General features: G+C 38.8%; 1 protein-coding gene across 1 annotated transcript; it reads left to right on the forward strand.

The window, feature by feature from the left end:
* The first annotated feature begins 4,488 nt into the window (after positions 1 to 4,488).
* imp4 (IMP4, U3 small nucleolar ribonucleoprotein) lies at positions 4,489 to 10,798 on the forward strand. Its single transcript, XM_022756106.1, has 9 exons — positions 4,489 to 4,610; positions 6,595 to 6,703; positions 6,811 to 6,894; positions 6,981 to 7,090; positions 7,962 to 8,094; positions 8,471 to 8,625; positions 8,718 to 8,812; positions 8,919 to 8,992; positions 10,368 to 10,798. The coding sequence occupies exons 1-9, from the start codon at positions 4,608 to 4,610 to the stop codon at positions 10,478 to 10,480; spliced, it is 876 nt and encodes a 291-aa protein (XP_022611827.1). The 5' UTR covers positions 4,489 to 4,607; the 3' UTR covers positions 10,481 to 10,798.
* Positions 10,799 to 11,072: the final 274 nt, after the last annotated feature.

Here is an 11,072-nt window from a genome sequence, read left to right on the forward strand (position 1 = left end):
GGATCATCCATTATGGGGAACCTATATGGATCTACATGGAGGGGCACTTCCTGGGTGACCTAATCTTTCTATTTATGAATATTTCTTTACAGTGGATCCAGGAATATAACCAAAAGCTAGTGTTTGCTGTTGGAGACACATGTTGTAAACCCTCACACAGCATATTACATGTTGTGTTGTTTAATTTCATATCTGGGCAGCTGAGCGTTTGACCAGTCGGCCTCTATCTTCTGTCAGTTTTGGGAAGATGAAATAAGTCTTCAGGAGGACAATGTTGATAAGTGCTGCAAAACCATTCCTTGTAGTCACACTGCTGGAATTCCTATCATCGGTGGAGATATGCATTTTTTCGAAGTCTTGATTCTGCAGCAGAGGGTTGTTTTTCTGGATGATCCTGCCAGTTTGTTTCAGCTCATTGTCTGTTTACTCTGGTTTGGATAAATGCAGTCGACCACCGCAGGGAAATGACTCGTCCTCATAATCCTCCTCAGCACAATTCTTTATTGCATTTAGTTTTATGAGTTTCCTTAGAAGACAGTATAACAGCAGTGAAAGTCAACCTCTCACACGTAAAAAAAAAAAAACTTGCGAGTGCGGCTGAATATGCAGGGTGGTTAGGTCAGCCTGCAAGTTGCCCTGGATGTGATAAGTTGGCCAATAATGACTGTTACCAGCAGCTGTGTTTAATGACTTACTAGCAGCTGTGTTTACTTTGGGTCAGACTGAGAGACAAATGTTTAAAATGATTCATGTGAAAACATGTTTGTTTGGAAAGCTGTAGGATGCTTGTGCTGGTTGCCCCGATATACACTGTTTCCCCGTATCTGAACAATGGAGTGCAAAGTCAGTATTAGCCATGAGCTACAAAAGTCACATTTATGGGAATTAGACCAAGTTGAAATAAACTGGTATTAACCTTTAATGAATGGGAGCTGTGTGTGTTTGTGCATCTTTTCTAATTCTAACTCTAATTATTAATATTTATTGTGGCTTAACCTCTGAGTCTGTAATGTGTGAAACTGAGTATCAGAGAGAAACTTTAACTTTTAAGTTTAATTCCAATTTGGCAGTGACGGGGAAGTAACACTACTTTATACTACTGAATGTTGTGAAGGGGCCTTAAACATCCTACTTATCGCCTAAAAACTGTTTAAATATCCACTTTCAGGTTTGTGAAACTTTTTATTTGTATATCGAAAACCTAAAGATTTTCTTTGTGTACTCCATCCCAGATCAAATACCTGGTCGCAAACAGAATAAAAGTTTCACAAATGTGAAACTGTATTTTAAACAATCTTTAAAATCTCTCAGTAAATCTAAAATCTAAACTTGGTTTGTGGTCTGGATAGTGAAAAAGTTGTGAAATCACAATTTCTTGTGTTTTCACAAGTAGAATAAAGTGGAAATGTGTTGGTTTTTAAGAAAGAATTGGCCTGTTGTCTGGTTTTCTAGTTTTCATAAAACAGTTTCCCAAATCTGCTTTTAAACTGCTTTAACTTGAATGTCTAAGTCCCCTTCACAGCAACAGTGGATCAGAATAGAACGGCTTCTTCTTCTAACAGTGTCTATATTGTATTGTTAATATAATTTTTTTTATTGTTGTTAATATTACCATTTAAGTTTTCCATAACTTTCCCCTTAACTGCCAAATCAGAAGCTAACGTCGGCATCACGTTTTTCTGCACGACTGTAATTGTTGCGTTAATAGAAAGGTCGATGTGATTCAAAAGAGAGAGGGATCAGGTTAGTCCTATGGTTTGTACTCTAATTACAGAGCCACAGCTTAACACGCATGTAAAGGCGACTTCCACAGAGAGGAACTTGCTAGTCTAGAGAGTGATCATCATCTGACTCACCAGCCTTATGTCATGGAAAATGTCCTGGAAAAATGATCAGCCTGCCCTCGCTGCCCAGTGAGACCATGTATTGCTCCAGGTTAATTTTTGAATCCTAAAGCTGTGTTTACATACAGAAACATTTGTTGTTGGTGCTGTCAGGTGCTGGCTTATACTGGATGTAGTCTTGGTGGGAAACTAACAACGGACACTAAGCAACACTTTCAATTTTATAATATCATCCACTGGTCAAAATGGCTGAAACAAACTATCTTCTCTCCCCGTTCACTTCACTTTCCCTGGCCTTCCTTTCTCTGCCACATGCAATAGGCTATGTACAAATTCTCTTCATGTTTTCTGCAATTGCCTTAATGGAGGTTACTACAAGGGAATCACGTGCCGCTATCCTCATGAACCATTATATTAAGTGTTCTTAATGTCAACAGTTTAGTAGCTCAGTTGGGTTAAACAGAATATGTCATCCTTAAAGCCTGTTGTAAGGTTGCACTGAGTCAGTACATTTGTTTGGCTTTTTTTTTTTTTTTTTTTTTTTTTTTTTTGGACATGTCTTCTGTCATAAGGAGTATGATGGAATTATGTTGAAAATTATCTGTACGTGCAACATTTCCAAAAATTTCTCTTTGTTTTATTCTTGTGTTATTTATTGCTTCTGTTTTGTTTTTTGTTTTTTGTTTTGTTTTGTGTCTGAGTTTTTGTTTGCGATTTGTCCTGAAACTGTCCTTAGCAGTCAAACAACATCATGCAGCTTTTTATGGCTTTTTGTTGTTCACATTTGTGAACTTTCTCCTGTAATACATTCTCCAAACGGTTTAATTCCACTGCTTTTAAGGAAATGTACGTGGTGATATGTACTGCTACACTTTTACCTTCATTTCTTTTGTCCAATGCCTCAAATTGCCTGCTCATGATAGACAGAAATGACATACAGTATCTTCCATAAAATGCATCATCAAAATGTTTCAAATAAGTGAAGCATTCTTGCATCTAAGATAAGTAAGTATAAGTATGTGTATTTTTAGACATGTTTTGACAAGTGACAGGTTTCATACATTTTCCATTTCCCATACATACGGTTACACTGTTGGTTTACAAAGACATTATGTTTGATATTCCAAAGTTGAAACTATGCAGCATTGATCCTGAATACTGTATGCTGTTTTTTTTTTGTCTTCTGTCATGTGATTGAGGATAAATGCTGAAAGCAGTTTCAAAGCAAAGCATGAGACTTAAATGTACAGTAAAAAGAGAATGTATAAAGTATATAAATAAATAGATATATTTGAAGAGCTGTGTTCCAAGATGATATATAGTGTACACCATGTGGAAACAAAGCTCCAGTAGGGAAATTATATGCACAAGTACAGTCACTTATACAGTTTATTGATGCACCTGGCTGAAACTAATGCAGAGTAATCCAACAGTCCTGCAATAAATCATCCTTCATGAAGGTTAAAATGCTCAGTGTTTGTTGAAACTGTTAAAGAGGTGTTGACTCATTTTAACTGCTGAATTGTATTGTGCTATGTTGACAAGTGTTTGTGTGATTTTAGGGTAAATCACAGAAACTCCTCTTTTCAACAGCACCACAAACTAAATGATACATATCATATCATAATCATACAGCTGAATCAGCACCTCTTCAACACAGTTTCAAAAACTTAACATTATAACCTTCGTCAAGGGAGAATTTATTGCAGACTGTTGTATTAGTTTTAGCTAAGTGTTCCTAATAAACTGTCGACTGCGTGTATATAATAGATATTGTATTTCAGATACTGTTTCCACATGGATGTATGACATTTTGGAATGAAACCCTTCATTTATTTTTCACCCCATGACATGTTCCATCTTTACACTGTGTGTGAGTTTGCCTATGTTTGGTTTGTCCAATAAATGCAAACTTATTTCTTCATAAAGGGAATTTCATGTCTCACTTTTTGAAAGAATTTCACCCACAAAACATGATTTTGGAAAAACATTTCAGCACCATGTCATGGCCCATTATGTTTTTTAGGTCGTCTGTCCTTCTCTCCCTCTGTGTGAATATTATAGCTCGATGGTGAAGGTCACATTGAACTCACAAAACACGGTTCTGGCCTTCTGAACACAATATCGCAGGAACTCCTCAAGGAAATCTCTCCAAATTGTCACTTGGACTCAAGGACTGATTGGTTAGTTGGTTTGTAGCTAGACAGTGACCCCTCCTGCCCTGTGTGGAGGAATCTCATCTCATTCATTAGGGGTTTTTGCTTTAATTTGTCCCCCATCTGTAGTTTTAAAGGCACAGCAGAGATGGAGCATTACATTCAATTCTTACTTCACAACACATTTGGCAAAAATCACTTATTTTACATACAGTGACATATAAATACATACCCAAATTTATAAACGAAACTGGTTTAGCTAAAAGAATGTAGCTTTTTTCTTTTTCTGCATAATTTCCTAATTCACACTCCAGTCCAGTCGTGGCGGCAATGCACCAAAAAGCTGGTTTGTCAACCGCCAATAAACAACGAAGAAGAAGAAGAAGAAGAAGAAGAAGAAGAAACTCCACGTTCCATTTCAGTGGGTGGCGGTAATGCTCCTAAAACCTGTTTGCCAACTGCCATCAAACAACATCAGAAGAAGAAGAAGTCAGTATGGCGCACTCTGATTCGTTCCTCTCTTAGCGAATGAAAGAAACTCTTGTACACGTGTGGTCTCTCCATGTGAGTAGTGCCTGCCTGCTGACTACTAGCTAAACAAAAGAACATGGTAAGTTAAAAATTGATTTTAGAAATGATGATGAGCTCTCTGTATGTCTTTTGGTGTGAAATCTATAACGACGAAAAACGTTACGTTTAAATTAACGTCAGCAGTCTGTCTCCTTCTACTGGTCAGGGTTATACATGTTGGTCTGGTGTCTTCATTGATGTTAACGTGACACAACTTGTTAATGGTGATTGTAGTTGGAGAAATTATCTATTGTCAGTGTATTATCTAACTGTCAGATAGCAAGATTTTCTTCGTGTACAACAACGGCTCGTTTTGTGATCGACACCCAGAACTTACTGAGGAAATCGTGTCACGTCAAGTTTGTTGTCTGCTTTGAATATTTTTCCAGTTGTTTACAACATGTAACCTGTCGTCTTGAAAATCATTTTACATTGGATTCAGCTTTTTGACAATGTCACTTAATGTTACTTCTTAAAAATGTGAAATAAATATAAACAATTCAACATTTCGCAAAATTAAAAATCAGCTTGTATAAAGTAACTGCACTTTACACAGACATAAGATACTAAAAACTTTAAACTACAAGGTCCTGCACATATGAGATTACTGATACAGTAGATGAATAGTTCCACAGACTGTATGTTCCTAATAAGAAGGGTTAATATATCAGTAATATACAGGAAAAATATAGAGTGTCTGGGCTCAGCCTTAGAGATGGAGTGAGGAGCTTGGAGTAGAACTGCTGCTCCTTCATCTCGAAAAGGAGCCAGTTTAGGTGGTTTGGGCATCTGTTTAGGACGCCTCCTTGGTGCCTTCTTTTGGAGGTTTTCTGGTTACATTCAACTGGGAGGAGACCCCGGGGTAGACCCAGAACTCACTGGAGGGATTATATATCCTATCTGGTCTTGGAACGCCTTGGGATTCCCCAGGAGGAGCTGGAGTGCCCTGCTTAGCCTGCTGCCACCACGACCCGACCCTGGATTAATGGAAGAAAATGGATATAGGAAAAACAGAGAGCAAAGCATCAGACCTAGTAGTCAACGTCACTCTACCCTCTGAAGAGCATAATGGCTCTGTGGACAAAGGAGTCTGTCTGTCGAGCAGCTCTGTGACAGCAACCTGCCACTGAACATACTCCTGGATTGCAGTTGGTGACTGTTGTCGTCCGTGAAAGACAACAGTTTGCTCAGGGTCTTTCTCTCTGCCACCATCATCAGAGAGTCCAGCTCCATACCGACCACAGAACCAGCTTGTCCAGCCACATCATGTCAACACTTCACAGCACAGAACAGACCGATGGCAACCATGGACTTGGAGTTTTGTCAAAGGACCCCAGCCTCCTCAGGAAATGCAGCCAACTCTGCCCCTTCATGCCCATGTTCTCTGACCAGTCTAATCTGTCATCCAGATGCAGCCCAAAGTACTTAAAGGTCCTGACCGAGCAGCAACCTCTAAAGCCAACACTGAAGTGCCAAAAACTGCAGTTCCTCTTATGACCACTAGAGTCCGGCTCCAACAGTGACTCCCATGTTAAAATGTCCAACTTTACAGCAGAAATAAACATGTTTACAGCCTGGTACAAAAATACTTTTGGTCTCTACAGCTAATTTCCTCCTTCATGACAACTGTACAGGGGGGAATTTTTATATAACTTGTGTGTGTGTGTGTATATATAACTGGCAAGATGGTGACAGTGGAGCAGTGAGCTGCAAAACCGTTCTTCAGAAACCTATGGGTGATGTCACAGAGGGTACATCCATCTTTATTTAATCTATGGTCCTGACCAGCTCCACATCAACGGCCTCAATGGAGACTGGTTGCGCGAGTGGCCCAGACGTAGGAGCGTCCGCCAGCATCTCCTTGGTCTTGGATGAATTCAGCTGCAGTTGGTTGACTGGAACCATGCAACAAAGTCTTCCACCGGGACCCTGTACATATTTTCCTACCAAAGAAAGCATTAGGCCTATTAAAAGCCTGCATCTCTTGTGATAATTTGGTCTAATGGTGTGGATGTAACTTCCAGCTTCGTCGAGAGGTGAGACTGAGGAGGGAGTACCTGTATAGGAAGGCCCAAGAGGACCGGCTCCGAACAATAGAGGAGAAAAAACAGAAGCTGAAGGGAGCGCTTGATGGTAGGATGGCATGTTCATTAGATTCCATTTTTCCTGCATTTTGCATGGAAAGTTGTCAACACTCTCAAATCCTTGTTTAACATAAGCTTTTTTTTTTTTCTCTGCAGAAAATTGTCTTCTTCCAACTGAAGTACGCAAAGATGCCCTGCAGCTACAGAAACTACTGGAGTATGACGATGAAGGAGCAGAAGGTCGGTGTCATTATGTTCCTCCTGTTATCAACAGTACTCTTCTATTCTATCTTGTTTAATCATCATTCATTCTTTTGACCGCGCAGGCGTCAGCTCTCACATGGATGACGAGTATAAATGGGCCGGAGTGGAAGATCCTAAAGTCATGGTCACTACATCCAGAGACCCGAGTTCCAGACTCAAAATGTTTGCCAAGGTCAGGTCACTTTCTCTGTACGGACAGCAGAATCTCACCCTGAGATTGTAAGGGTGGCCAGTAACAGGAAGTTGCTGGTATGATGCAGGCCAGACGTAACCAAGCTACCTGATGGCTCCATGTGTCGCTCACAGCTCATTGTTTAAGTGTCTTTGAGCGAAACAGTGAAACTGAAGCTGCAGACAGCTTCTCACTGTATATCCCCGTGATGGCATGCATATGTACTGTACATGCTGTGTGGTTGGAAATCTACTCTAGTAGTTGCGATGAATGTTAAATGTTTATAACCCTTCAGTTTTTGCGCTTGTACTGTAAGTTTTTAAAGATGTTGTTAGATGTTTCCTAGAAACAACAATGTCATTTGGTAGCGATGCACATTAGTGATGTAATGGTACTCGGTTTTGAATTCACTGTTCGGTTTGTTTTCGGTACAGTGGGGAAAAAAAAGACATTACATTTCTTTTAAATTATAATAAATTTAACTTGTAATTGTAAACTTGTAATCCTGTGGCAAACTGGCCATAATTTCAAATTGGATGACGTGTTTCGTGAACACAAGAAATGCACATAAAGGCACATGTTTCTTAAAAAAAAAAACAAAAAAAAAAACCATTCACTGTATTCTGATAATTTGAATTGAGAAAGATGAATGTATCCACATCATCTGCAGAAAGGACAGATTCTTTTTTTGGCCTTTTATTCTGAGAGCCACAGTTGTTTTTTTCTGTATAAACCCATTATTCTTCTTCTTCTGAATTTTACTGAAACATTTAGAGTCATTAAATAAATATACCTGAGCTACACGTCACAGAAAAGAGTTCTTATTTGTCAATCACTGGAGAGTTGATGAACAGTGTGGAACTTGTTACAGGAGGTGAAGCTGATGTTCCCTGGAGCTCAGCGCATGAACAGAGGGAACCATGAGATTGCTGCACTGGTGCGAGCCTGCAAAGCCAACAACGTCACAGACCTGGTCATCATGCATGAGACAAGAGGACAGCCAGGTACGCTTGTTTACTTAAATCTTTTCTTTTTCTTTCTTTATTTATATACTGTTGTATACAGCAACAAATTTTTGCAGTGCAGCCTAAGCCATTGGAAATAATGGGTTTCGTAGCGTAGTGGTGCTGCTGTTATGTTGTGTCTGAAAGCCCCATAAATGTAAAAATAGGTGACAAAATGAAGACTAAGTCGTAGCTCTAAGATGGTGACCATTGTAAACAGGGTAAAAACACTTGCTAAACATCAGGGTATAAGTATGGTCATTGTGTGCCAATGTGCATCCTGGTATCAGAGTATTAATGTGAAAGTCAGCTACAGTCACTATGGAATAACTGCACTTGGAGAATCTGATTTTTTTTCCCCCCTGTATATTAACAGATGGCCTGGTGGTGTGCCACTTACCATTTGGACCCACTGCTTATTTCACACTTTACAACGTGGTAATGAGGCACGATGTTCCAGACATAGGCACCATGTCTGAGGCTTACCCCCACCTCATTTTTCACAACTTCACCTCACAGCTTGGCAAGAGGGTAAGTGCTGGACCACGCACTGTACGCATGCCATTGATATTTTCTTTCGCCACTTGTTTGTGCATACAGCTAATTAATTCTGGTTTGCGCAGGTATCGAATATCCTCAAGTATCTTTTTCCAGTGCCGAAAGAGGACAGTAGGCGTGTAATCACATTTGCCAACCAAGAGGACTTCATCTCTTTCAGGTCAATGAGAAAGTACTCCCGCTATGTAAATGCCCTACGGACCTAGTGATACTGGAACAGTAAGAATAGTAATAATCCTCTTTTTTTTTTCTTTTTTTTTTTACAGACATCACACCTACAAGAAAACAGACCACAAGAACATTGAGCTGACAGAAGTAGGACCCAGGTTTGAAATGAAATGTAAGTATGGATAGATGAAGAGATTCTTCACCTTCTAGATTCCTCCAGTACAGAGGCAGAAGCAGGGGGAAGCTCTTGGATGTATTTGTGACTAATTTGCTAGCTAACAAGACCCAACATATATCACACCTGTGTGAGGTTGAAGAGTCTTTTCAGTTGTTTCTGTGTCCCTCTGCTTCTGGTCTTCGGTCTATGGGCGTTCAAGGCTGAAAAAAAAAACAGCCCTGTATGCCTTGCATCTCAAAGGATGTCATGACAAAAATCACTACACCTCTCATTTTAATCATATATATATATATATTTTTTTTTTTTTTTGCCAGACCGCACCATTTTTTTTCCTCCAGAATCCTCTGCTCTAGGTGAAGGGGCTGTGTTATTATCAGCCGATATAAACTTACAACAAATATATGTAATCTGTTAGTGTCTAGTGTTGTGTGCATTGTGTTTGCATGAAGAGGCCAAGATGAGGGTATCGTTGGAAACGATCTCCATTTATTCTGACTAAAGAGGTCAATAGTAAAATCCTCCAGTCAATTGTGATCATGTAACTTAGCCCCTACACAAATTAAATGACACAATATATTTGTGTATAACACAATACATTTAAGCGAGCTACTGACCTCATGAATGTAGTTTAACAGACATTACTCTAATCACAATGCCGTTGCTTACCTCTCCCCTAGAGTACGACAACTAAAAGGGGAGAAGTAAAGGCAGGAGACCCCCTTTATAGTGGGGACCCCATGGAAGTTCACGTAGGGATACAGAAACTCTCAAACCTTCCGCATATTGACTCTGGAGGGCTAACATGTCATGTTATAACTACTAACAGATTTTGTGTAATTTATAATACAACATATTAGTGCTGTATAAATCACTCGTTACATATATAAATATTGGTGCATATGCCAGCCTGATAAATAACAAGAAATTCCAGTACAGCGATGCCAAAGATATGTTTGAACCAGTTTAGAAACAGTTGGGCATTACATAGTTTGTCCACCAAAGATCTCTGACAACTTCTTTTTTAAATTGTAAAAAAAAAAAAAAATTTTCCTGTAAAAAGAAAGATTCTTAGCCAGTATGTCATTATTAGACTTTTTAATATTGATGTCAGTGTTCTGCACTGGAAGAGGCTTGCACGTTTTGTGAAAGCACTATAAGTCTGTATGTGTTAAAACATCACGGTTTATAAGATACCCTTCTGAAAATGCATTACAGATGAGATTAAAGATTTATGAATAAGGAAAAAAAAGAGCCAGTGTGGAATGAGGATTTCTGTTTTAGGGGCATTTTCCTATTTCACAGGAGTTCCTCTGTTCTGTTCCACTTCTTTTTGACTGTGTTAAATATTTATATCTGTTCTTTTGTTTAGTGTACATGATCAAACTTGGCACCCTTGAGAACGAGAGCACCGCAGATGTCGAGTGGCGTCACCATGCGTATACACACACAGCGAAGAAAAGGAGGTTCCTCAGTGTGCAATAAGATAATAAAGGACCTAAGAAAGCATAACCACACTGTCAGAGACAGTGCTTTTTTTGACTGATAACAGTCTTAAAATGTGGAGTTTAATAAATAAGAAGTGAGGTTTTGTTAAAGTAACCTACCAAATATGAATAGAAGTTCAAGTCAATTGTTTGATATGGTCAACAATTATGGGTGTTTGGACTGCATCACATACATCATTAGTGACAGCATTTTTAAAATTAACTTTCTGACAAACTCATTGTTAAACCTAATGCATACTACACTGACTGTATTATAACTGTTCAACTGTTTAATAATAAAAGTTGTTTTTAAGGACCTGTATAGTTCTAGTGGTATTTTGTATTTAGTGGAGAATAAAAACACACGTTCTTATCTACATACATGAGCAAACATAAAGGATTTGCAAATATATATTCAAGTGTATAAATAACATGTATGTTTCAAATGTATTAACTAATTTGTATTGGTTCGTTTTTGCTGCAAAATGTATGTAGTTAGTTTACATTACAGACTATACTGAGAACTGTCCGTTACAAGAACAGTTGGTGTTGTCAAATGAAAGGACGAAGCTACAAGAATTAACCAATGA

The sequence above is a fragment of the Seriola dumerili genome, unplaced genomic scaffold, assembly GCF_002260705.1.
Source record: "Seriola dumerili isolate Sdu_G_001 unplaced genomic scaffold, Sdu_1.0 BDQW01000017.1, whole genome shotgun sequence".
Taxonomy (NCBI): domain Eukaryota; kingdom Metazoa; phylum Chordata; class Actinopteri; order Carangiformes; family Carangidae; genus Seriola; species Seriola dumerili.

What these genes read in the sequence shown, in the direction of transcription:
- imp4 (XM_022756106.1), top strand. An exon ending in TGACGATGAAGGAGCAGAAG is followed by an intron (nt 6,895 to 6,980) that starts GTCGGTGTCATT and finishes TTGACCGCGCAG; the next exon opens with GCGTCAGCTCTCACATGGAT. An exon ending in TGAGACAAGAGGACAGCCAG is followed by an intron (nt 8,095 to 8,470) that starts GTACGCTTGTTT and finishes GTATATTAACAG; the next exon opens with ATGGCCTGGTGGTGTGCCAC.